At 45.0% G+C, this 27,918-nt stretch overlaps 1 protein-coding gene and 1 pseudogene across 4 annotated transcripts in view; one reads left to right on the top strand and one right to left on the bottom strand.

The window, feature by feature from the left end:
- TTC28 (tetratricopeptide repeat domain 28) overlaps positions 1-27,918 on the top strand; it is a 430,868-nt gene that overhangs the window by 117,017 nt on the left and 285,933 nt on the right. For 2 of the 4 annotated variants that reach the window (XM_054006402.1, XM_054006403.1), the window contains exon 1: positions 21,947-22,635. The exons of the other annotated variants lie outside the window; for them this stretch is intronic. In XM_054006402.1, coding sequence (XP_053862377.1) covers positions 22,609-22,635 — 27 coding nt within the window. In that variant the 5' untranslated portion in view covers positions 21,947-22,608. Of the gene's footprint in view, positions 1-21,946; positions 22,636-27,918 lie in introns of those variants that run through there. 4 annotated transcript variants of the gene reach the window in all.
- On the bottom strand, positions 3,792-3,912 carry LOC128824999 (U2 spliceosomal RNA; annotated as a pseudogene).

The following is a 27,918-nucleotide window of genomic DNA, read 5'->3' as shown; positions in this document are numbered from 1 at the left end:
AGTCTTCGGCGGTGGGTCCTTCACTCGCTCCGGGTCTTCGGCGGCACTGAAGGACCTGCTGCCGAAGTGTTGCCGAAGACCCGGAGCGAGTGAAGGACCCGCCGCTGAAGTGCCGCTGAAGACTCGGAGTGCCGGCGGCTGAGTAAAGATTAAAAAGGAGCCTCTAGCCAGAGAAGGGATTCTCGGCCACTTGCCCCCACCCCAGCAGACCTGCCACTGGGTGCGGGGCCCTCTTAGCCGCGGGGCCCGATTCGGGGGAATTGGTGGAATTGGCCTAAAGCCGGCCCTGGAAGGGAGTAAGGGCCAAACCTCAAATAAGCAACTGAATCAACTGGAAAAAAAAAAATCCTGACATTTTAGAGCTCTAAAAGTGAGGTTTAATTTTGCTTAGAAATCCTGTCAGCCGCCCCAGGCGTGGATGGGGCTCCAGCTGTCAGTCCCAGGCGGCTGCTCCCCTGCCAGCCTAGGAAGTGAGAGAGGGCTCCCCCACTGCAGCTCCCCGAGGCCTGGGGAGGGTGAAGAACCCTAAGGAGCAGGAGTGAGGCTGGGGGGCTGAAGTGAAGCGGGTGAGGGTTGATGGGATAGGAGGGCTGTATTGATGGGTTCTGAGCAGATGGCTTGGTGCTGGGAGGGTGAACTGAGGGCGGTAGGACAGGGGACTGAACTGGTGGGGTGGTGATGGTAACTGGGGGGGCTGAATTGAGAGGGGTTAGATGGGGACAGAACTGATGGGGGTCTGGGGGACAAGATTAATTACTGGAAAGGCGACGGACTGATGTGGGAGTGAGAGCTCCTACACCAGGGTCAAAATCCCCTTATCTAGTATATGTGGGAAGTGGGCAACACAATTGTCACATGCAGACATCTGGGGATGGGCTGAGGGAGCTAAAAAAAATCAAGACACTGACCTAAAAACACAATATAATCTGTTTTAAAAAATCATGATTGCTGGGACAATCTCATGATTTTTTGATCTCTTGAAGTTGGCATTACTGGGCTAGGTGAAGGGATACCCTCTGACAACTGGGCAGCAGGTAAGGGTTTGCCTGCCAGCTCCTCTGGTCTTCTGGAGCAGCAGAGGGTGATAGAAATCACCAAAAGGAGAATTTGGCGACTTCTGCCCAAGTGAGATCAGAAACCCCAAGGGGATTCGTGTTTGGAAATCTTTTCCAAAGAGATTGCTTTAGACCCACATCTTGATTAGATTAAACTTGTCTCCATAGCAGCAGTAAAAGAGCTTGCTGTGGAATGGGAGGGGACGGTCACAATCAGAGGCAGGTTCCTGAACAATATATTTTCTTTTCAGAATCATAAAAGGTCAATGAAATAGCTGAAACTTCTTAAACTAATATCAGGGTCATAATTTAAATCTACAAAACAATCACCTTCCCTGGTAAGACACAGTTATTTAAGGCCTCAAATGAAAACAAAAGTTAAAATACATTTTCTTCCCAGTGAACCACAGGAATGAACATGTTGCTGTGAGACTATTACATAAATAATTCACAGGCACAACATTATATTTAAATAATGTAACGCTCTGGATGCAAACAGTCACCAGCCAGGACATTCTGATTTACAACCCAAACCTCCATCCTTAAGCTGCCTTATCTGTAATCCTCACAATGCCTGTTCTAAGTATATACCCAGCAGTGCTGTTGCTAGCTAAAAAGGAGCTATGCCCCTTTATTTTATTTGTATGTATTTTATTTTAATTTTTATTTGATTTTGCCACCTCTCTTCCCCAGGTCTGTGCTACTTGTCCCTGCTAGGACTTTGGCTGTTTCTTATTTTGTCCAGAGTAGTTCCCTCCTCTCCCCCACCCCCATATCTATATTCCTACTCCATGGCCACAGAGGACTGGATGGCACTCCCTTTGGAGTCTGCAAATGAAGGCCCTTTGGGGGGCCCTTTGCATTCAGTGTGAGATTCCCTTCTCTGTGGGCTGAGTGCTTAGCTGACCACTCAGCTGAGTCCTGTAAATTTTCTCTCTCCTGCAGAGTGTGGCTCACTGGTACATCCTGGATGTAGTGTTTTTTAAACTGCTCTTTGTCTGAAGTACTTGCACATTCTTGACAAATCACTCATTCTTTCTGTGCCTCAGTTCCCCATCTGTGAATTGGGTGTAATACTTATTTCTCCCATGTTTTCTCTCTTATTCACTTAGACTGAAAGCTTTTTGTGGCAATGACTGCTTCTTACTATTTGTATGTATAGCTCATAGTCCAGTGGGGTCCCCACTTTGGATATGGGCAGTAGGTACTACCATAGTACTTCTAATAATTAAATAATAATAAAGTAATGACAAATCTGTCAGTTAAATTTCTTCCTGTAAAAAATTTAAAACTAGCCTGAAGGAAGCACTAAAACTGACTGTAGGGAAGGGAGCCCAATAAGACCTAATGGGCCTGCTTTTGTGATTTAAGTGGGGGGAAGCTAAACCTTTAGGAAGGTTCCTAGAGATCCAGAATTTGTTTTATTAAGTGTTTTCTGTTCACAAAGATGCCTAAAAGCAAAAGAGTGCCCTGGAAATAAGGGGACACATCGGCGCAGACATATTGGTCTGCGTCAAACCTCCCTGTTGGCCCTAGCAATGATACTTATGTTGGGATCAGGGCTCTGGGCTGATAGCTCAGACTTTCCTCCTCTGATGGAGTTTATGCTGCTTGTGGCATTAGTATGTTATGCATGCAGAATGCCATAGTCACTGCAAGATCCCATAGAAGGAGAAGCTGGAGTGAAGCTCAGGTTTCAGTAATTAGCATGTGTGGCAAGTAAATGCCTGAAACCCGGGAGAGGAGGGAAGGGATTTTGATTTAAAGTCTGGAATATTTGACAGTTTTCCCAGTATGAAAGCTCCTCTCCAGAAGTCCTGAGAGGGATGAACTTGTAAACACAGAACTCTTCTTCTGGGGTTACCAAAGGGGAGGTTCATATGATGGTGGTAATGAGGCATCATCCATATCTGTATGGCTGGAGAATCTGCACATTGACAAGGCTTCATGGTTAGTTTGCATTTTCACTCTAATCTGCCATTTTATGTGTAAAGAATGGAGTTTGCCCCCTCTTTATCCTTGCCTTACTACTCTCTGGGATTCTGTAAATATGGAGAGTGTGATATTCAGAATGAAGTTTCATTCGCAACTGAGATGGCAGCTGGCTGGTGGGAGCCGCACCGTACTACAGAAGGATGGGAGGGGCTCTGCACCCTTTTCTTCCTTGGTGATAAAGGGGTTGGGGAAGTTCTCCCTTTCAGGATACCAAAGGGTGGAATGTAATAACCACATGATAGATGCCTGTTTTTTACCTAGTGGACATTAAATGAATAACATTTCATCATGAGATTCAGTGCTTTTTAAAGGAGAAAAAATAGGAGTGGAAGATGGAGATAGATCTCTTGAAACTGAGGACCTTGCTGGGAACCAGCCACAACAACCCCAACTCTCCTTACACTTGCACTGAGTAGCTCAGCAGGCAGTATGTATCTATCTGAACTTGCTTTCTGGTAAGGGACGTGTTGAAATGTGACTTACAGTCAAGAGGTAACATTGCAGCCTTCACTGTAAGCAGATTGTGTATCACTCCCTTTCCACAGGTTTCTTTTCACCTCATCATGTTAGACTGCTCTCTCACATCCAGTTGCTGAAGCGTAATGGCTTTAGCAGCATCATGAGTGAGATTTCAGCACACTATTTTATTTGCCTTGTATAAAAATTTATCCCCTGCTCCCTGTATTTTGCCACTTCTGTTGCATTGACAGTTTTCCATATTTGCAAAGGTAGTCCTGACCTATTGGATTTTCCTTTTCTATTTTAATATAAAGTTCTCACATCGAGAACATATCAGATATTAAACTGATAAGAACAGACACTACACTTTCATCTTAGCTCTAAGGATGATAGGCACTGATAGGCCAAGCAGAGCCACGCATTAATGCTATAGACCAATCGTTCTCAAACTGTGGGTCGGGACCCCAAAGTGGGTATGACCCTGTTTTAATTGGGTCGCCAGGACTGGCATTAGACTTGCTGGGGCCTGGGGTGTCAGCCCTGAGTGGTGGGGTTCAGGCTGGTTCAGGCTTCAGTTTCCCCTTGGGGACACACAGTAATTTTTGTTGTCAGAAAGGGGTCACAGTGTAATGAAGTTTGAGAACCACTGTTATAGACCTACCACGCCTCATAATGGTTAGGCCCATGCTTCTCAGAGAGTGCAACTTTTTTCTGGGTCCACATTTGGCTGACAGAGCTAACATACAAAGTTGAGGGTGCTGGAATCATAGAATCATAGAATAGATGGGTTGGAAGGGACCTCAGGAGGTCATCTAGTCCAACCCTCTTCTTAAAGCAGGACCAATCCCCACTAAATCATCCCAGCCAGGGCTTTGTCAAGCCTGACCTTAAAAACCTCTGAGGGCATGGCTACACTTGCAGATGTAGAGCGCTGTGAGTTAAACCCGCCTTCGGAGAGTGCAGTAGGGAAAGCGCTGCAGTCTGTCCACACTGACAGCTGCTTGCACACTGGCATGGCCACATTTGCAGCACTTGCAGCAGCATTGGGAGCAGTGCATTATGGGCAGCTATCCCAGCATGCAAGTGACTGCAACGTGCTTTTCAAATGGAGTAGGGTGGGGTGGATTGTGACAGGGAGTGTTGTGTGTATGTGGGGGGAGGGAGAGTGGGTTTTTGGGGTGCTGAGAGCATGTCAGCATGCGGTCTTGTAAGTTCAGACAGCAGTAGACCTCCCACTCCCCCCCGCCTCTCTCTCTCTCTCACACAGCATTCCACAGTAACGGCTTGCATGCCGGCTGTCAGAAATGGAGCTTTGAAAGGGCATTTCTGCATTCCTACAGGTGTTCAAAACAGTGACAAGAGTGGCCACTTGAAGGCCACTTCACACCCCTGAACAACTAAAGTTTTAGCACTGAAAGTGCTTCACTAATTTCTCATGCTGCAGAGAGCTGTGATTCTTCTCAGAGTCCCAGTTAAGTTCTCTATCTACAGTGTGTGCTTTACAAAGGAGCTCCTTCCTTGCCAATGACTAGACATTCCATCCAAAAGACCAGGAAAGTGTTTGCCCAATCCTCTAATTTGTCTAGGTCCCTCTGTATCCTATCCCTACCCTCCAGCATATCTACCACTCCTCCCAGTTTAGTGTCATCTGCAAACTTGCTGCGAGTGCAGTCCACACCATCCTCCAGATCATTAATGAAGATATTGAACAAAACCGGCCCCAGGACCTACCCTTGGGGCACGCCGCTTGAAACCGGCTGCCAACTAGACATGGAGCCATGGATCAATACCCATTGAGCCTGACGATCTAGCCAGCTTTCTATCCATCTTATAGTCCATTCATCCAGCCCATACCTCTTTAACTTGCCGGCAAGAATACTGTGGCAGAGCCTTCTCATCATTAGGCCCAAGTCTCTTGACGGTAAGCTCATAGGAAATCAGGAATAGTCTTACAGAATGAGAGCAGGGCATGTGCAGAGGAAGAAACCCAGGATTAATTATGAGGAGAATGGGAAAGAGACTAGACAGTTCTGTTTTCTATAATCCTTGTACAGCCTCTATATATTATTGTCAAAAGCACTTAAAATGTTGAGAGATCACCAATGTTTTCCTTGCCAATTTGTGAATCCAAAACACACATCTGAGGTCTTCACCTGGATTGGGCTGAGAATCCACGGACATTGTAAATTATATTGTGCACATTAATTAAGAAATAGTAGTCTTGGTTTAAGGCATTGGTCTGGCACTAAAGAGATTACCAGCTCCATTACAAACTCCCTATTTGACCAAGCCACTTCCCCTCTCTGTGTCTCAGTTTCCCACTCAATAGAATGGGTACAATAATACTCCCTTTCTCTCATCCTTTTTTTATTTTGTCTACTTAGACTGTAAACTTTCTGGGGACGGGGTCTCAGTATATATATGCACAGTGTCTAGCATAATGTGGATCCAGTCTCACAAAAAAATGAAACAACAGTAGGTCATAACACACTTTGGAACTTTTAGGGAGTGTTAAGGGTCCATACAGCCAATTAGTGTGTGGCAAGTTAGAGTACTCTAGATGTACAGCCCAGTTTTCCATGCGCTAACCATTCATGCAGATGTGCCCTTAGTCTCTTCCTGTATGTTCCCATAATGTACCAAAAATATTTAATGGGGATGCTGCTAGACAGACAAGTCCTGAGAATGAACTGAGATACATTGCACAAGAAATAATTTCTCTCTTCCCCGGCCCCCGTCATGTGCTCTCTAATAATTGTCTCAAGTGTCCCTCTTTTCTTGGTCAGGATTCTGGCTTGTCAAGCTGATCTTGTGTATTTTCATCCAGAACCTCTTTAGGTGCCACCATGATCCCCAGGTTTTCTCTCTAGCAACATGATTTTGCATCCTGTAGCTTGGAAATGCTAGGATGATGTTCATCACTGCATACTGAGGGTAACATCTCTACAGTATGCCTGTTGCATGCAAAATGGTGCAGCAGGATTTCTGGGTGGTCTCCAGCCCCTTTTTGCACTAGCTGCTAACTCAGTATATTAAAATAATATTTTTGGTTTACAGATCTATATATTTTATAGAGAAAAAATATTTGCTTTTTCTTCCCACTCACAGGGCCTGTTTGCTAATCAAACTGTATTTAAAAAGAAGAGGAGTACTTGTGGCACCTTAGAGACTAACAAATTTATTTGAGCATAAGCTTTGCTACTATGCAAACTGTATTTAAAATTATTTGATATCCAAAGGGAATGTATTTGCATTTGAATGATTAAAACTCAAGGCACTATACCCAAGTGATATCCCTGAGGAACAAAGCCTGACCTGAGACTGTGGGGGAGAAGCATGGAACTCTGTGTCTCGTGCCCTGGACCAGGCACGGGTGAGGTGGCTGTGCACCAGTCCATTCCAAGTTCTAGCTAAGGCTTTAGTGGCTGAAAGGGGATTTTCTATCACAACAAGATTAATCCTAGTCCTGTATTAACCTATTTGATCATTTCACAGTACAACTGAATAATTTGTAATTAGCTACAGGCACCTGCAGCCCTGAGATAATCCTGCTTGTGTGACTGCTTCCTTCCCTTGTCCTTCCCAGCCCACCAATCCATTTGCTAGTGATAAATGCTGCAAACACTTTCCTTATCTCCAGTTCAGGGCACTCTGCATCTCTTTGAACTCAATGACACTACAACTCCCTAATTAGTGTTAAGCGGGCAGTTTTTTTCTCAGCCTTCCCTCCTGTCAGATGGGGAATTTTCCAGATAAGCATATCCTCATTTTTCAAAGCCCCATCCTTGGTTTTTCAGGCTGGATTAGACCTCTGAGAAAAGAGCTTTTTCTGCTTGACTAAACAAAGTATTTTCTGAAGTGATTTTCAGTCTTTTGAAGTGAGTCTGCCGCTAAAATACATACCCCTGGTAACCTAATGATAGTCATGATACACCCCAGTACAGAACAATCAACCTTTATCAGAAAGGGAGCAGGGTCATGTGTGCCAGCATCAAGAGACAACAGGAGCTAAAGGCAGGTGGGCTAAATTTAACAGAAAAGGAAGGAAAAAGTATAATTTGTGAGAATTTTGTAAAAGGGCGTGAATCACCGTCCTCTTCCTCCTTTTTTCTGTCTCGTTCACCCTTTCTGATGCTACAGTGGTCACATGCACACTGATCCACATGTCAAGACAACACTGAATGACCCCAGAAAACTTACTTTCTATTTAGTAGCTCTGTCTTCCCAACTAACAGTCTGTGCCTCTCTCTTTGATTTCCTTTAAGTAAAATATTCTATAATGTGATTTACATTATGCAATTGCAGTTAAGCTCCTGGCTGGTGTAAGCAGAGTCCTGCCACTATTTCTCATGTTGCTAGGCTTTCCTGTGCTACTAGCTTGCTTCAGTGAGAACTCTGACAGCAGTTCTTGAGCCGTGCATCCTTTTGTCTAGTGTGTTCGAACAAATGCCTCCGGCCACTTACCTTGAAACTCCTCTTTTACTTCTCATCAGAGGCCACAAATTCATTTTCCTAAAGATTGTTTTTCTGATTATTTATTAAAAAATTGAGGGGAAATAGGCAGGCGAAATAAAATGGGGTGTAAAAAGTTGAAAGGGACATTGGTAAGTACTCTTGAAATAATTCTTAAGTTTCCTATTTTTCTCTTCATTCTTCTTAAAATCCCAAGGTGAACTGGATAGCCTAACCTCTCTTCAGCAACATTCCTTATAGTAATTATTTTAAAACCAAGTACAGGTGAAATGTCCTAGTTTGATAGGTCTGGAGACAAGCCCTCTGTTTATCAAGGGGGGCAATTCAGACTTCTCCCAGTCTCTTCCTCCCCCCCCCCCACCTTAGCCAGCCCATGGAGGGACCAGGGATGGTGGGTGACCCCTGCTCCCTTCAGGGAGGCCTAACTGGCCTGCCCTGTGCCTTCCGCTTGCACCCTCCACCTTGCCGCTGGAGGAGCCACAGCTTGCCCACCCCAGACACCCTGAGCCACTGGCTGTTCTGTCCGAGCTGCGACAAATGGCTCGAGCTCCAGGCCACTGGCCGGCCCCAGCACCAGGCTGAACTGCTGGCCTGACCCCCGAACCCACCCGACCCCAGATCAAGACGCTGGCCCAACCCCCACGTCGAGCTGCTGACCCAACCTCTGGGCCAAGCCACTGGCCCAAGCCACCCAGGGTGGCCCTGGCCGCTGGGAGGCCTGAGCTCCAAGCTACTGCTGGAGCTGAGCCGCCTCTGGCTTCAGGGGAGAGGGGGAGGGAGATGGGGCTTCAGGGTGGAACATGGGCGAGGCCACGGCCTGGGTTAGAGGAGGTTTAGCTTGCCCAGGCCTTTGATACCCACTGCCCATGAAGGGACCATCATGTGCAGGTGGGTGGAGAGTGTAGCTTCCATGCCCATTCAGTTCTGCGTTTCACAGTACAGACTACAAGGAAGGAGGTCAATGATGCCTTGTCTGGAGTAATTATCGTGGCATAAAGTCACTTTTATTTTGGAATAGCGTGTCCACAGGGGGGAGTTATTCCATGATAGCTGTTGCAGAATAGTTATTCATAGATTAATAGATTCCAAGGCCAGAAGGGATCATTTATTACAATAATCTAGTCTGACCTCCTGAATAACACAGACCACAGAACTTCCCCAAAATAATCCCTACAGCAGATCTTTTAGAAAAACCTCCAATTTTGATTTAAAAATTGTCAGTAATGGAGAATCCACTGTGGCCCCTGGTAAATTGTTTGCGTGGTTAATTACCTTCACTGTTAAAAATGTATGCCTTATTTCCAGTCTGAATTTTGTCTAGCTTCAACTTCCAGCCATTGGATTGTGTCGTCCCTTTCTCTGCTACATTGAAGAGCCCATTATGAAATATTTGTTCCTCATATAAATATTTACAGACTGTAATCCAGTCACCCCATAACCTTTTCATCACTCTCCTGGCTCTTCTCTGAAACCTCTTATCAACATCCTTCTTGAACTGTGGGCACCAGAAGCGGTCACACTAGTAGCGGTCACACCAGTGTCAAATATAGAGGTAAAATATCCTCTCTACTGCTACTTGAGATTTCTCTGTTTGTGTGTCCCAGGATCGCATTAGTTCTTTCAGACAGAATGTCTCATGTTCAGCTGATTGTTCACCACGACCTCCAAATATTTTTCAGTCATTGCTTCCCCCATCTTATAAGTATGGTCTACATTCTTTGTTCTTCCATATATATACTTACACATTAAAGTGCATATTGTTTGCTTGTACCCAGCTTACCCAAGCGATTCCAACCATCTGTATCGATGACTATCGTCTTCATTATTTACCACCCCTGCATTTTCTTAGGTCATCTGCAAAGTGTCAGTGATGATTTTATGTTTTCTTCCAGGTCATTGATGATGATGTTAAATAGCATAGGGCCAAGAAATGATCCCTGCAGGACCCCACTAGAAACACACCTGCTTTATGATGATTTCCAGTTACATTTTGAGACCTAATTAGCCAATTTTTAATCCATTTTATGTGTGCAATGTTAATTTTATATCATTCTAGTTTTGTAATCAAAATGTTATATGATACTGCTTTCTTACAGAAGTTTAAGTATATTATGTCAGCACTATTACCTTTGTCAACCACACTTGTAATCGCATGAAAAAAGAGTTAATTTGATAGGATCTATATTCCATATATCCATGTTGATTTGCATTAATTACATTACCCTCCTTTAATTCTTTATTAATCGAGTTCTGGATCAGCTACTTCCAAGATGAGTCAGCAGAAGTTACCCTGTATCTCTGAGCAGGTTCTTAGAATTTGACATTGGGTATGTGTGTGTCTACTCTTGATTTCTAGCCCAGTTTTGCAGAGATAGATAAGTATCAGTGTGAAGGGATGTGAACACCTCTGGAGCACTTCCTCATGGCCAGGTGTGGCGTAGCAGTTCTCTCCCTGTCTCGTATCCTATGCTGACAGTTGCTCTGGTCCACTGGTCATCCACCTCTTTCTGTGACTTGGCCCTCCAGCCAGGTCATGATTTAAGTCCTCTCCTTCCAGAATAACCAAGGTTTTGGAATATCTATGCCTCTGAACTTCCCCAGTGTTGACAAGGCCCTAGTGTTACTAACTCTAGTGGTTTTGTGATGTCGATAATTTACTCCTAGGAAGGACTAAGACCCTCTCCTTATACCTGTTTCATATCACATCCTGTAGATTACCCAATACTCAAATATTGATAATTTAGGGTTCACTGCTGATGTCAGTTTGGGTTCAAACCCATGACCTAGAGGGAGAAAATGTCCACGCTGTAGCTTATTCACAATCCTCTGACTTTCCTAGTTTGGATTTCTTTTGTTCAACTCAGTTTACTTCTCTGTGAACCGGCATCATTGATGGTATCACTACCCAAAGAATGGTGTTTGTTTGTTCTTCCTTCCTCCACATCAATTAGCTTCCAAGTTTCAATTTTGCCACCCAAGTGAGTTCCTTAGCTGGCGTTTTCACAGGCTAGTTGCGGAAGACCCAGCTGTGTTTCTAGTCACAAGTTCTTATTCCTGAAAACAAAGGTAAATTGCTCCCAATGCGCACAAGGGAAAATAAGGTTATGTCTGCAATGCCCACGTTACAGCGCAGCTGCGGCAGTGCTGTGACATGGGCAGTGTAGACACGCTTTATTGCAGGGGGAGAGCTCTCCCGGCGATTTAAAAAAAACACCCGAAACGAGTGATGGTAGTTTTATTGTCAGGAGTGCGGCTCCCGGCGATAACGCGCTGTCTATACTGGTGCTTTTTAGCGCTAAAACTTTTGTCGCTCAGGGGTGTGTTTTTTTTTTTTTTTTTTTTCACACCCCTGAACAACTGAAGTTTTAGCACTGAAAGTGGCAGTGTAGTGACAGCCTAATTTCCTGGACAGTAGGAGTCAGGTTAGAGCAGAGTGATACAAGACTGAGCCAGTGTTTCACTAATTTCTCATGCTGCAGAGAGCTGTGATTCTTCTCAGAGTCCCAGTTAAGTTCTCTATCTACAGTGTGTGCTTTACAAAGGAGCTCCTTCCTTGCCAATGACTAGACATTCCATCCAAAAGACCAGGAAAGTGTTCTGAAAGGAATTTTTTCTTTTGTAGCTCAGGCTTATTTGTCAACTACAGCAGTTCAGATTAAGAATGCTGCATCTGAGCTTCAAATATGTACCTGGTACTGTATATGTGTTAGTGGGAAGCAGACAGATCGATAGACATAGAGTTATTGTAATGAATTGGAAGTCACTTTAATAAATTAAGAAATCAAAGCATTTGATGATATACTTGCTGAATTTGCTAAGGGACCCAGCTATTAGATGTGTGAACTACAGCCTTCTTTCTCTGGTAGTGTGGTATTAACCTTTAAAATGCTGTCATTTTTCAGGCTGCTAGTCTAATGAATATGCAAGAGGATATACATATTCAAATATCATTAGCTGTTGACATTTAACTCTGTATTAACACCAGTGATGCAGTGGTGATATCTATCTGATGAATTGTAGAGTTATGTGATTAATTTAATTTGTTATATACCTTGCACAGCCTTACCGACACTCAGTCCACAAAACTATCTCCAACAGGACTTAGTTTAACATTCCAAACTCCTTCAAACAGCTGCCATTATAATAATAATAATAATAATTAATAATAAAAGAAAATCAGCAGCCAGAGAAGTGGGGTTTTTTTTTGTTTTGTTTTGTTTTTTAACACTCAGATTTCATTGGTCTGAGGTGCTCTGTTCTGAGTATAGGCAGTATTCAGTCCTAGACCAATATCAGGGTCACATTCTGATATCTCATGACTCTTCCTGGCAAGAAGCAGTAGTTTTATACCACTGGAGACAGAAGATTCCCAGCTTTCTTATGGGGGGGAACAGCCCTTCCCACTGGCTCTGGAATGTCTCAAGATGTCAGACATTAATGTAAAAACTCTATTCTATGTAACTTTTAGGGTATTTACAATTTAATAGTTAGATTTTTCCCCTTCTTCCAAGGCCTGTACAGTTGGAGTCCTGGTGCTCAGGTAGCCTGGCTTTTCAGGAGGAGGGATATAAAAATAGTACAAATAAAACTTCTAAAACTCTCTGAAATGCTAGAATAGTTCTTCTATAAAATGTGTGTGTGTTGTATAGTATAAAAATAGGTTAATATTTTAAATCTGTGTTCAACTCTTACTGAGAATATAGAGCATAGGAGGCAGCTGCTCATTTTTCAGGAAGCTCCCCATGTGGAAAGGAGGAGGTTGATAGTAGTTGAGGCAGGAGGTGTCTTGCCAGCAAGGATGCAGAGAAAGAAGCGAGAGGATTTGGTGAGCGCCTGGATGTGAGGGAAGAAGGCAAGACAGAGGTTAAATGCATCTGGCTATATGCATTTGTATGTCCAGATTAGAGATGAAAATGTAGCCCTCCAGGCTTAATCACACACTCTGCTGCTCTACTAGGGCCTCCGTGTTAGACTGCATCTTCAGTTTGATTTGTGCTCTGAATGATCTTCTCTGGTTTGGCATTATATACACCTCTACCTCGATATAACGCTGTCCTTGGGAGCCAAAAAATCTTACTGTGTTATAGGTGAAACTGCGTTATATCGAACTTGCTTTGATCCGCCGGAGTGTGCAGCCCTCCCTCCCCCTGTCCCCCTCCCCCCCCGAGCACTGCTTTACCGCGTTATAGCCGAATTCGTGTTATATCGGGTCGTGTTATATCAGGGTAGAGGTGTACTTTGATGTTTTCTCACTTGCATGGTGTTGCCTCCCAAATCTCAGAGTATTCAGAGCGAAACTCCTTTCAGTGCTAACTCATCTCTGTGGTGATTGCAGTAGGGTGACCAGATGTCTGGTTTTGGACAGGAACACCCGGTCGAAAAGGAATCCTGACAGCTCTGCTGACCAGGCCGTTGAATGTCTGGTTTGTAGTGGCGCAGCAGGGCTGGCAGGCTCCCTGCTAGCGCCGCGGCCTGCACAGCTCCCGGGTCTGGAAGCAGCCAGCATGTCTGGCTCCTAGCCTTTGGGGCTGTCGGGGGGTGGGGGTGGTCCATTGTGCTGCCCTGTCCCCCGCCCGCAGGCGCAGCTCCCATTGGCTGGGTCATGGCAGGGGAGGAACTAGTGCCACTCACGAGTGGTCAGCAGGTGGCTGTTGAGGGGTCGCGTGGCACGCGCTTCTCCCGCTGCTACCCGGCCCTCTTCTCCTTGCATTCCTCCTGTGGCTGGGCTTGAGCTGTGGCACGTGCCCTGCTGCAAATTGCAGACTGTCGCCCCATCGCTGGAACCTGGGAGTTGGAGGTATGCATCCCCATCTCCAAGTGCTGGGAATGGGGCTGCATCCCCCTCACTGCATCCCTCCCTGTCCCAACTCCCTAGGGGTGCAGGGGGTGCTGCAGACCCCCTACGTTTTATGCGGGGTTCCATTGCCGCCCCCTGTGCCCGGGGATCCCCGCTGCTGCTGGCGCACCCAGGTTCCGGCTGTCAGTCCTGCAGCTGGGGTCCTGGCAAAACCTCCTTGGGGACCAGTTTAATCACCAGAGCCGCTTCAGTGGCGTCATCAGTGCCTGTTGCTGACTCCCATCTGCTCCCATGCTGGATTCTGGGGTCAGTGGGTCGCTTTCCTGGCTGACCAGATCATTGTGCATCACTGCTGACTCAGTGCTAGATGTAGTATACAGTATCGAGTTTAAGTCCTTGTAAACAAGTTCTCAGAGGTGCAGTTCTGGTTCCTGTCTTTTCAGTAGTTGGTCTGGAGCGGCTTTATCTTCTCCCTGCACTGGCCATCAGTCTGGTAAATTTCCAACATTGCCAGCTTCTCTGCTGTTTGCTGGGAGGCGTAGTCGTTCCCAGTACTCTTACCAAAATGGAATGTTTTGCTGGCCTCAAACCAGAGGTTCACCAAAATCTGGCTGTGCTCCTGCAACCAGGAAGCTGCATGCTTGGCAAAAGATTTTTGTGTGGTGGCCATTGCAGACTCAGGAGAAGATTCACTGTGTTTGCAGCTCAGTGGTCAGAATAAAATGGAAGGGTTAAATGCTGAGCTGTATTTGAACAAAGGGGGTTGCCTCAGTTTTCTCGGAGTTGATTGGCGACTCATGGGCTAGTGAATACAAAGGACCCTGGCCCGTGGAATTGTGGGATAACGTTGGCAGACACCTCCCCCCCCCCCCCCCCGGCGGAGTCCACTGCTGGATCCACATTGCAAAACTCTAGGTCTGACTGGACTCTGCTTCAGAACCTCCACCACTGTGGGGTCCTTAGACCCTGGGTCTGAGTCTCTAAGAGATTTGTATGTAGATGGAAGAGGGGTTAGGGCTTGAGCCTGAGTCTGAGCATGGGCTTGCATTGCAGTGTAGACATAGTCTTAGTGACTTGGAGACATTCCCTTTGATTGACAAAGATTATTTTCTGTTTTGTGGTTACACATTGTTAAATGAACTTGGCCACTGATATACTTAAGCTTCACAGACCCGAATAGTACTTGAACTTGCTTGACTTTTACCAATTTCTCCTGGTGAAGAATATGGCAGCTGTATGCCAAGGCATATTGCAGGCAGGGCGATCATGGATATGAAATGACTCCATACTAAGTATGTGTAAGGAAGAGAAATTGAGGACTGAATTAAATTGCATTTTTCTTTATAAAGAGTTCAGATAACTCTCAGACATTGGAAAGGAAAGTAATTGTTGCTGTTTCCCTCAGATACTAGTGTCATTCGCATTACATTTATTTCAGATATTTCCTGTGGCTGTGGAAATAAGTATTGAAATTCTTCATCTGCTGCTGAAAAAAGATTTATGTTTAAATATGGCAGAAATGCCAATCACCAAGTTAAGAATAGAGATTAACAGTGAGCCAGCTCCCTTTCCCTGTGCAGTGGGAGTGTGCATCCACACCTCCTGCTTTGCTTCATATTAATTATCTTTACTCAGGGAGAATTTCAATAACCTTCTGCTGTGGACATCAAAAGAGCACATTTTGCATTCTGCCTGTGAAATGAGCTCTGCTCTGATAGTATTATGGAGGATGACATGATCTGATGTCTGGGCATATCCTTTCTGTGCTTTCAGATTTCTCTGGTATTGGACTCTACAGAGCTGTACACTAGTTTTTCAAAGAATGAGAAACAATACATTTCCAAGTGCCTACGGGTCTGTTCTTGGGATGTTGAGGCATTAGAGCTTGTTTCATAGACACTGACCCTGGGGCCAGTTCAGCAGCAGAGGCTGAGAGTCTGTGTGATGGAATTGAGCTGCCCTGTACCCAGGGTTGCTCTCCTTTCCACATGGTCTACACCTCCCATTAGAGTCAGCCGGAGTCGTGCACTCCTCAGGGATAGGAGGACTACATGTAGTTAAAGTTGGCTGGTGAAGCTTTAAGGGATCAACCAGTAGGTGCCAAAACATCACCACCCTCTGCGTAGCACCCAAACATCTAATGACTTCCAGTATTCATCTTCAGACCAAGTGCTGTCAGGTTGGAGGCTCCACGGAGTGCTGTCTCATCCCCATTCAGCAGAATGGGGAGACAGGGAGGGAGTGAAGTGACACAGTCATGCTAGGAGCACAAGAGCATCAGGGGCCATGTGAGAGCTTTTCTCTTGATAGTGTCTCGCTTAATGAGCTGAAACACTATCTAGTGCTATGACATGATGTATGATTTCAGGGTGCTTGCCTTTGCTCCTAGTGCTGCACAGCTGTGGTGGGCCAGGCCAGGCTAGGCCTTCATTATATTAGGCACTATGTATGTGCACGTACTGAAAAGCTGGTTACACATCTGTGTAATAAATGCAGTCTTACAGTGGTGTGGATCTTTAATTTCCCTTAGTCCTCTGGATCCTTTACAGTCTGAGTGCGGAAATGGATACTTGTCCTTACCTGTGACATTGACTTAATTCATCTCAAAGTGAGGAAAGAGCAAGGCGAGGAGGCTGTTAGGCAGAATAAGCTTTGATACAGCCCAGATTTACATATCTTGTGCGTAACTGACTTTTCACTTTGCAGTAGGAACACCGCACTCTGAACAAACTGGATGATGGACCCCAGCTCCTTTCCTCTGTATAGAGGGTTGCCCTGCGAGATGTTCCGCGGAACAGTAGGAGCTGCGGTTCTACATCATCTCAGTAAGCCTGGTTATGACCCTCAGGCAAACCTTGTTCTTTTCATATGCGTTCAGGAGTTTTGACTCTCCTAAAACCTGTAGAGAACTGGCTCAGAGCAGAGCCAATAGGTCTGGCTAAAGCTCTGCAAGCTTCAGTGCAACTTGGTCTACTGGAGAAAAGAACCTGGATGCTGAAGGCTTCCAAAGTCGTGCTTCTAGCTGTGGCTCAGTAGTCAGTCCTGCCAGCAGTGGGGAAAACGTTGTAGAGCAAATACTCTAGCCATGACATGGCAGCTGGAATCATATGGGCATTCCAGTAATAAATCTCTGTGTTAAATTACCTGAACTAGTAAATGAGAACTAAGATGCTGCTTGTCTCCTTAGTTTTCTTCACCGGAGTTTCACCTTTGACCTCCATTGATGGAACCTCAGGTCAGCTGGAGAAATTGATTGCCCGAGAATTCAGGCAGGCAAAAGCCTCTATTAAATCAGAGGCAAGTTACATTTGTTCCAGTGTAGCAAATGAACAGAACAGTGTCATGCACCCTTTTCCCTTGGAGCTCTTCTTCCAGAGAGTTTTATAGTAGATTACAAACCTCAACCAATGCTTCTGCTGGCTGTTTGGCTCTTTTTTCTGTGCATCACTAATGGATTTATCTTCTCAACACTTCTGTCAGGTAGGGAAGTGCTGTTATCCCCAATTAACCTAGAGGGAAGTGGGGGCACAGATTAGGCAACCTGCTCAAGGTCACACAGGCAGTTTGTGACAGAAGCCAGATCTGCTGAGTCCTGTCCTAGGTCTTGACCGCAAGAACATCCCTAGGGACAAAGGAGAGCTACAGTGGTACTCCCTTCATGGGTGAAATGGGTTTCACCCTGAATTCTATGAGTGAAAGCCCTTGCCTATTTCGGCAAATAGATGTGAAGTGAAAACCATTGACCTCACTGGGACCTACTTTGCAACCTATACATTCGTTTATTCCTGTCTAGAGAAAATAGATTTATGTGAGCATATGCTGAAAAATGTGTACCCTACTCAGCACTGTGGGTTCATAATCTATTCTTTATTTTATTTTATTTTATTTGTATTATTGAAGTGCCTAAGAGCCTGAGTCATGGACCAGGATCCATTATGCTAGGTTCTGTACAAACACTTAACACATTTACATTCACTTCCTCTTTAAAGCTGGCTGGGACAAAGCAGTTTAATACCAGCCTGTCCTTCCTGTTCCATCTTTTTCTATTTTCCATGTACAGTCCAAACTCTTTCAGTTTGCAATTTTATATGGCACTTTTATTGAATTTATCACTGAAATTACTGTCAATCATTATGATCAGATTCCACTGGTTACTGAACACTGAGGCTGTTTATTCCATGAGCGTTTCAGCTTCTTTATCTTTTCCTCTCACCATCTCCGTTACACTACTAGATACTGTAGGATTAAACTCCTTGGCTTGTTTCTCAACTATGAGCTGAGGGGTGAAAACATTATCTACTGTCTGTAGGCAGAGTTACAATCCAGCTGCCTTTTTGGCATCCTGCCCCAAGCACTAATCCATATACCTCAGTCACCAAAATCTGCTTTTTCATTTGTTCTTTGATTCTACTAAAAGAAAGTTTTAATTATTAGAAATTAGCCATAGTTGGTTCTCTTTCTTTAAATTTTAGGGGTTAAAAAAAAAATTGCCAGTAGGAAGATTGTGAAATGAAAGATTCTGGAGACAATAATGAATAAAATAATTTCTATTTTCTTAAATAGTATATTCAGAATTGCTTAGGTCTGGATGCCCAAGTTGCCCTTCGATAGTAAGATAAGGTAAGAAATTGTATAGACAGCACAATTATCAGCCAAATCTCCTAATGGAGATGCTGAGATAATTCCATATCAGTGAGATGTGTGTGTGTCTGGGGAGTGGGGAAAACCTTCCATCTAGAGATGAACTATTATCAACAGTGCTCTTCATCTGATGCTAATGTGAGTATTCTCATCTGTTATTTGTGTTTGAATTGTAGGGCTTGTCTACATAGATATTTAGTGTATGTCTGCACTTTGAGGTGAAAGGTGTAATTTCTACCTTGAGGAGACAAACCCTTGCTAGATCTGATCAAGCTGGCACGCTAAAAATAGAGTGTAGCTGTGACGACATGGAAGGCTTGCTGCATCAAGTATGTTCCCGTCCCGGATGCTAGGTATGTACTTGGGTGACTAGCCCCTTCTGCCGTTCACATCATCGCAGCCATGTTTCTATTTTTAGTGTGTTTACTCGATAAGAGCTAGGACAGGTATGTCGTCTTAATCTGGAAATTACACCTTCAGCTCCAAGTGTAGACCCACCTTTACTGTGTGGCAAGCCAGGATGTCACTCTACAATGCACTAGCTTGGTGTGTTCTGTCTCTCTGTGTGGATCCTGCTACTGTGCACTAAAAGTTTTGTAATGCACTTTGATGAAACTTTGTGTGTGGCAGCACAGTCCACATGGCCAATTAGTGTGCAGCAAGCTGACCTCTCCCACTTCCCACTCCCTGACTGCCCCCCTCCTCATCCAACCCCCCTGGTCTTTGTCCCCTAAGCACCCCTCCTGGGACCCTCCTCCCCTAACCCCAGCTCGCTGCACACTAAGTCTCAGTGTAGACAAGCCCTTAGATTCTTATTTGCCTTTCATCAGATTCAAATGTCTGATCTTCTTTATAAGAGCTTTCAAAAGGAAAAAATGGTAAACCTGTGGAAATGACAGTGCTCTGTGACACACTTTGTGTCTTAACGGCACAGGAGACCAGTAACCTTCAGAGGAATTTGGCACAGAAGTTCTTCCAAAGTGGGGAGACTCTATTTAAAACCTTCTTATGAATACAGCATATTTGCATTGTTCTCCATTGAAATTTTTTCATTATGAGAATCATGTCTTCCTAGAGCACCTGAGAAAAGGCACTCATACCATGGTCATGAGCATGGTATAAATGCCTCGATAGAGACTAACTAATGAAACCAAGATATTTCATATTTAGCCCAGTGTAACAGTGCCTTTTGTTTGTATGGAACATAATGCATTAAGCAATGACAGTGTTCGTTTTTTATAGAACTAGCCCTCTGAACTTACTGTGAATGGGGCAGGCCTTCTGTCCCACACATGGCACAAGGAACTCAGTGTATATGGAACTAAGGGGACATCTTGGATTGTCTTCAAAGCAATGGCAAGGACAGTCCATCCCTGGGACCAGCAAACCTGTAGTTACTTTCTTTGTTCTCAACTTCTTCCATTGCATCTTGTTGCTCGGAAAGGGTTCAAACATTACAAATAAGGCTGTAGACTGTGTTAATAAAGAGCTGGTAATTGATATGTTTCATCACTACTTCATATTTCCTGCTTTGGCAATTCTCTCTAATTTAAGACCATCCATAATTTTAACTGTAACCTGCCACTTTACTATCATAGCTCATTAGGGGAACCTGGAGGCATTTGAGGGTCTCAAACACTTTAGAAAAACAATACTTAAAAGTAAACAGTGTATAGACCATACATAATCCTGGCTTCTGCTTCCTTACCAATATCTGACCATGGACTGATGAACTTAATCCTAGAATACATAAGGAACTAGTAGAAGCATTCTTGGAACTGCTAGCAGTTATCTTTGAGGAGGTCCCAGAGGACTGGAGAAGAGCAAAAATGGGAACAAAGACAACCCAAGGAATTTATACACTAGTCAGCCTAATTTTGATACCTGTAAAGATACTGGAACAAATGATTAAACAATCATTTTGTAAGCATCTAGAACAGAGGTGGACAAACCATGGAAATGTTGTGCTGAATGTTTGTAGTGAAATTTGAAACTGCCTGATTTGGTGTGGGCACTATGGAGGTTAGGGGTCCCCAGCCAGGGGAAGGGACATTAGCATGAATATCAGACCGGTAGGTAGGCGAGCACCACTCAGACACTTAGCTTAGTTTAATGTGTTTGCTTTTATTATTGACTAAGCTAGTGTTCAGTGCAATGGAGAATTGTCTGCTCTTCTTGTTCTTCCCTTTCTCTGCACCTCTTCTTGCTCTCCCATTTCTTTGCTGTCCAGTTCCCTTTCTTTCTCTCCTTCTCTGATTTTTCTTCTGATTTGAATCAGCAAAATAAATGCCAAGAAAAATATGATTTAATAGAAAATGCTATAACTTTTCTGATGGGGGAAAAAAGGGAATTTCAAAGTGCTGTGTCCGTATGATGTCATCAAAGGACCGGATTTCAGCCAAGTCCACTGCTGAGCAAATATCTTGTCAGAGGGACTCTAACCTTGTAATTAATATGATAGTAACACTCTCTAACTATGTGTCTCTGAATATTAATACAGTATGAGCACATATCGACTTCAAAGGAATTTGGAAATAGTCAACTGTAATTAGTAATTTTCTGGGAATTGAGCTGCCCAGTTGAGGGCCTGGGTCCTACGGATGCAGGCAGTAGGGAGAATTCCATACATGCAGTGTAATATGTGATGATTACATTACAGCGCTGTGTGTGTGGGGGATGCATGTATGTGTAGGGCTGTTCATTTGAATAATAGAAGTAAGAGAGACCTGTTTGCCTGCAGTCCTTCCCCACAGCTGCTTCTTCAGGATTATTACCTACAGCACTGCCTTTCTTTTCTCAATGTAAAAATGTTAAAGCAGAATTAATCTGCCTTTAAATGATAGAATACTGCTTCATGCATCTATATTCTTCCTACGGAGAGAACTCACGAATGCAAGCAGACAAAATGAGGAGTCACCTTAGGAAATAGCAAAGAAATGCAGTTTCTCCAGCTGCAGGGAGCTGACCATACGGGCTACAGGTTGTTACCTGGTTGCTTTTCCTTTTCTGACTAGTGTCTGGGCTAAGGGCTGCCAGGCAGGAAGCTCTGGGTTTAGTTGGGTTTTGTTACTGTGCTTTTGTTATTGTGCATTGCGAGATGTCTGTATAGAACTTTGTGTTTGAGCTTTTGTTGGTATTTGTGCATTTCAGATTTGGAAAAGGGCAAAGCGCAAAACTTCTTTAAAATCTGTATTCCATGACCATGTAGTACCTCAGCCAATCCTTGTTAAAGAAACTTTGAGAAACACCATAATCTGAGGCATCTCTGTCTCATGAGTCCAGAGTTTGTCATACAGGCTTCAGTCCAAATGCTTGAAAGGGTGCCTTTAACTCGTTTGTCCGTACTTTTTTCACTGGGTTCCTTTGAAATGAAAGGCTTGTGTTAGACTGTAATCCCTCAGAGGAAGTTTGGCTGTGCAGGGGAGATGTGGGAGGCACTAAGACCCAGGAGGCTCCTGCCTTGTTGGCTGGAGCGGGGCAGGCTGTGCATGTACAGAGGGAAGGAAGTCATTAGTGCAGGCTGAGCCGTGGAGTTTGGGGCTCTTGCTGGATTTCCCCACCCGTTTGTAACTTTGTCCTTGTGGCAGTTTTGTGGGCAGAGTTGGGCACCCAGCCAAGACTGCTCCTTGCACTGCAGGGTCTGTGGGGATATGTTCTGCTGATACCTTTGGAATTTACTTCATGAAAATTGACTGAAGCAGAAATGCATCCCGGATTTGGGAATTCTTCCAGGCTGCGTGTGAGGGAATCATTGGTTTGATCTTTGTTAGCAGAGTGGCTTGGATGGCAGCGGGTGTGTGTGTGTGTGTGCGCTAATTTCCTGCAGGAGAGAGAATTGCAGCTCCTACTTCACCAAGGCTCTTCCCTGAAGGAGAATCCCTATCCCAGGGACCCACAAGGCTGCAGGTTTCCCTGAAGAATGACTTGTTCAGGCAGTGGAGCTGCTGCTTCTGGGACTTCCTGATGGGCAGGGTTTTTATGGCATTTCCACCAGTTTTTCTTGAGCTAAATACCAAGAGACTCGAGACTTTCCCCCCTTTTCTGGCTCAGTGATTTCCTTCTCCAGTGAATATGGCAAAGATTTAAAGGGGCAGGACGGAGGCAGCATGACTTGCAGCTGCAGCTTCCCTGCATCTGCCACCAGCATCCAGCCAATATCTTGATGCTCAACATTTCTGCTTTACAAATATGATGAAATGGCAGCCCCGGAAGAAGGTGAGTGATGGTGAGGAGGTGGGATCAGCTGCCCAGTGTTCCCCCCACAGATAAATCCTGGGGGCATCCTGCGCCCCTCTCCTCTACAGGTGACCATGGTGAGAATTGAGCAAACCCTTCCCGATCCCCCACAGGTAAATCCTGGGAGTGGGAGTGACCTTGCCCTCTTCTCCTTTATAGGTGACCTGGGAATTGAGCAGCTCCATGCCATTGCTAGGGCAGCATATATGTGCTATTGCTGTTTTCACAATCACATTATTTTACAGCACCCAAAGTATGCTGGGTGCTGTGTGGGGCTACGTTATCCTCCCTAGGTTGTGACTGGCAGCATTAGTGAGCACTAATTTTTCTTCGCTTCCTTTGTCATTTCTCAACACGGTTCCCTGCACTGGCCCACGGGTAGGAGGCACAAAGAGGAGAAAGGTGGACTAGTAGCTTTGTAGCTCTGGATCTGGCCTGGATGCAGCCCCCTTGTGCTGTAACTTGACAGAATGTGCCAAAAGGGGCTTTGGCGGTGACTGTGTAGTGGGGAGCAGAAATCTGATCCGGCATGTAGATTTGCGGTGGGCACTGAACCCCGGGGAGGGAAGCACAAGCTCATTACTGCTGGGGGTGGGTGGGGTGGGGGGATAATGCCTTTTTTATTCATTCCTGGGTCCAATCCTTTGGAGATGTGTAATCAGGTTTTGGAGGAAGGTAAAAGCCTGCAGAACCTATCATACCTCTTATCACTGTTTCATTATGTTGGGAAAGTGCTGAAATGGTATTTGGAATGGCCTAGCCCTGAAGGGGTTAATGAGGCTTGCAGGCCCACAACAGCTTCTCTGGGGTCCCACTGGGGGGCGAGCAGAACATTCACACAAAAACAGGGATGGGATGGTCACAAGGGTGCAAGGGGTGGAGCTGCCTCAGCCTGTGTGCATGTGCCTGTGTTGGTGCATAGGTCAGCTTTGTTATTTGCTCTGCTTCACGCTTAGAATGCATGCACAAATTGCATTCCTCTTCCTCCACGGCCATGAGTGTGTGCTGACCAGTTTGCCTGTATGAGTGCCGCTCTGTGTGCATTTGCCACTGTGATTCCACCTCTGTGTGCCACAGTGATTGCGCCTTTGTGTGTGTCTGATTGTGTTTGGTGTATGGATCGTAAACAGTAAATCTCTCTTTTCCGGCTATTTCCTAATATGGCTCTTGTGTTGGAAGCAGAGTCTACAAAGCTTGCTCAGTAGTTACGTACAAATAAATTGCCATTGGCCACAGAAATAGTGTGTGAGATGAGGGAATGTGCTGTGAATGCAGTTAGCAAGTTGTCTGTGTTGTGGAGACTCATTTTCGCTAACTTGCCTGGATTGTGATAACTATGCAGTGACCCTAGTGGTTTGCCGCATAGCAGGACATTTTTAAAAAACACATTTGGCAGTTTGTTTTATTGACATTCTTTAAAGGAAAATCTAGCAAACCGAATGTGCTGTGCCCCTCTCCAGCAATGACCCTCTGCTTCTGGCAGCTGTAGGCTATTATATTTCTTTGGAAAAACCTGCTTGAACCAGCAGGGCTGCCTCTCTTTATAGCATGATGTGTGATATTGTGTTTTACATCAGGGCAGAAATAGAAATCACATGTGAAATGCGTGAGAGGGTCTCTTGCTTTGAGTGTTACTAGACACTGAAATGAACAGTGCTTCAGAATAGCCATATTCCCACTGCAGCTCAGGGTAATGGGTTAGCTTCCATATCTCTGACACCTCGTCTCTTCTCTCCATTCTGAAGCCCAGAGATGTTCTTTTAGTATTTCCAACTACTGCTGTATCAGATTAAAAACTGTTAAGTAGAAATAACTGAGGGAATGTAAGCTTGTTGGAGGCGTCTGTCCATTTATCAAGCTTCCGTCTCCATCTTCCTCCCTCAAATTGCTTTTAAGATGTCTACAAACTATACATTCATAAATGTCTGTTTTTACTATTCCACCAAGCATACAGTAACTCCTGTGGTTATGGCTGTGCAAAGCCCTCTAGGCCATGCATACAGAAGTATTGACTGAACCACTGAAATATTATTCTTGGCAGTTGGCTGGGCTTTTGGACTCCAGAAGATTCTATTTCAAGTGTCAGGATTCATTCCACCGTATTGGCTCACCCTGGTGATGCTTAAATCACAATACCAGAAGCTATATTTATTCTCTGCGCTAATGTCTAGTTCATAATCCCACATTATGATACTTCAAGCAACCAAATTTGATTCTGTAGAATGGGTAGGAGATTTTTTAATTCAGCCTGGACTATCACATATTTTATTAATCTGGTTGAGTTGGTAGTCTGGATAAAAATAATTCCTTCTGCTGTGATGTGATTGAATACAACATGAAAATAGTTTCCATTGTAGTACAGTACCAATAAAAATCCTAGCTGAGATTTGGTTTATTTAGTCACTGTTGCCAGAGTGCTCACATGAGCACAGCCAGGCTTTCTGCTGGCCTTACCTTAATGCTTTTGTAGTGTTAGGATCATGTGCTTTATTAAGCAGTTTCAAGAAAATAAATCAGGCAAAACACTAACAGCTGGCACAGTAGTACCACTCTTACTCAGTAGATCAATATCATTTTAACAAAGCTCAGGAGAAGATACAGTAGCTAGCATTTCTGTAGCCTCCAGCTACATTTAGGTGTAGGTCAGTTCCGATAATGAAATGACTTACCTGTCTCTTGCTTATTAAACAAATGTTATGTTACAAAAGCAGGAATTGCAAACATTTGTAAATGAGCAAACTGAGCATATTTCCTTAAACTTACCAAATGAGGGCTTTATTTTGATTTATTAGATTTGCACTTGCCCCCTTTGTGCCATGTTTTGTTTAGAGATTTTGAAGGGGTATGTTCTTTGCCCAGGCTGTGCCTTTCAGGTGCCTGGCTAAGTACCATAGGAGTGTTTAACAGAGCGTGCCATTTACCAGCTGCATTAGTGCATGGATAGTCCTGTAAATAGACTGAGGGTAAGCATCCTTTTTTCTGATCCTAAGGTGTAGGTGTAGCTATAACTTTGAATCCATGCATTTTGCACACAGCAAATAAATATATAAAAGGGATTGAAGTATGAAGGGATTGAAGCTCTGCTCATAGACTATTTGTATGTTCATAAAGTTAGAAAGATTCAAACTCCGTGTAATCAAGCAATTAATGTTAGATGTTTCAGGGTAAATAGTGTAAACAGAACTGCAATTAAGAACTGTAAGGGGACGGTGACTAGATCTATTCTGTCATACTCAAGGATGATGTGAGGCATGGCATACTGGGAATCTCGCACCATGTGTTGTCCTAGTGGTGTTGGCAAGTGGCTCATTTAGAAATCCCCCATGAAGAAGACAGTCTCTTTCCCATAGGGCCTCATTGTTACATCCCGTCTAACAATAGTCACCGCTGGGTGCTTGCACTCTCCACTCCAAGCCCACCTGGTAGGCCAGTAGTGCCATCCTAGAGATTTACAGCAGTCACCTGGAAGTGGGAAGGGGGGTTATTTCTCCTGTAACTGTCTATCTTGTTCACAAAAATGAGCTCTTAAGAGAGAAGAAGCCATTAAAGGAGTCACCAAGGGCAAGGCATGCCTGACTAACCTAATTGCCTTCAATGATGAGATAACTGGCTTTGTGGATATGGGGAAAGCGGTGAACATGTTATTCCTTGACTTTAGCAAAGCTTTTGATATGGTCTCCCACAGTATTCTTGCCGGCAATTTAAAGAAGTACGGGCTGGATGAATGGACTATAAGGTGGATAGAAAGCTGGCTAGATCATCAGGCTCAACGGGTAGTGATCAATGGCTCGATGTCTAGTTGGCAGCTGGTATCAAGCGGAGTGCCCCAAGGGTTGGTCCTGGGTCCGGTTTTGTTCAACATCTTCATTAATGATCTGGAGGATGGCGTGGACTGCACCCTCAGCAAGTTTGCAGATGACACCAAACTGAGAGGAGTGGTTGCTACGCTGGAGGGTAGGGATAGGGTACAAAGGGACCTACACAAATTAGAGGATTGGGCCAAAAGAAACCTGATGAGGTTCAACAAGGACAAGTGCAGAGTTCTGCACTTAGGACGGAAGAATCCCATGCACTGCTACAGACTAGGGACCGAATGGCTAGGCAGCAGTTCTGCAGAAAAGGACCTAGGGGTTACAGTGGACGAGAAGCTGGATATGAGTTGACAGTGAGCCCTTGTTGCCAAGAAGGCTAACGGCATTTTGGGCTGTATAAGTAGGGGCATTGCCAGCAGCTTGAGGGATGTGATCACTCTCCTCTATTCGGCATTGGTGAGGCCTCATCTGGAGAATTGTGTCCAGTTTTGGGAACCACACTACAAGAAGGATGTGGAAAAATTGGAAAGAATCCAGCGGAGGGTAACAAAAATGATTAGGGGGCTGGAGCACATGACTTATGAGGAGAGGCTGAGGGAACTGGGAAGAGAAGAATGAAGGGGGATTTGATAGCTGCTTTCAACTACCTGAAAGGGGGTTCCAAAGAGGATGGATCTAGACTGTTCTCAGTGGTAGCAGATGACAGAACAAGGAGTAATGGTCTCAAGTTGCAGTGGGGAGGAGTTTAGGTTGGATATTAGGAGAAACTTTTTCACTAGGAGGGTGGTTAAAGCACTGGAATGGGTTACCTAGGCAGGTGGTGAAATCTCCTTCCTTAGAGGTTTTTAAGGTCAGGCTTGACAAAGCCCTGGCTGGGATGATTTAGTTGGGGATTGGTCCTGCTTTGAGCAGGGGGTTGGACTAGATGACCTCCTGAAGGCCCCTTCGAACCCTGATATTCTATGGGCTCGGCTAACTGAGGACTTCACAGTGCTGCTGCGGCAGCGCTGTGAAGCGCGAGTGTAGTCGAACCGCCAGCACTGCAAGAGAGCTCTCACGGCGCTGTACGTACTCCACCTCTCCGAGGGGAATAGCTCGCAGTGCTGCGAGCGAGTGTGCAGTGCTGTCTGTACTCCACCTCTCCGAGGGGAATAGCTTGCAGTGCTGCGAGCGAGCGTGCAGTGCTGTCTGTACTCCACCTCTCCGAGGGGAATAGCTCGCAGTGCTGCGAGCGAGTGTGCAGTGCTGTCTGTACTCCACCTCTCCGAGGGGAATAGCGTGCAGTGCTGCGAGCGAGCGTGCAGTGCTGTCTGTACTCCACCTCTCCGAGGGGAATAGCTCGCAGTGCTGCGAGCGAGTGTGCAGCGCTGCAGGCGCTGATTACACTGGCGCTTTACAGCACTGTACTCGCTTTCTTCAGGGGAGTGTTTTTTCACACCCCTGAGCGCAG

This window comes from Malaclemys terrapin, chromosome 16 (genome assembly GCF_027887155.1).
Source record: "Malaclemys terrapin pileata isolate rMalTer1 chromosome 16, rMalTer1.hap1, whole genome shotgun sequence".
NCBI lineage: Eukaryota > Metazoa > Chordata > Testudines > Emydidae > Malaclemys > Malaclemys terrapin.
The sequence above is the reverse complement of the archived record's forward strand: the minus strand, read 5'-3'. Positions and strand labels throughout refer to the sequence as shown.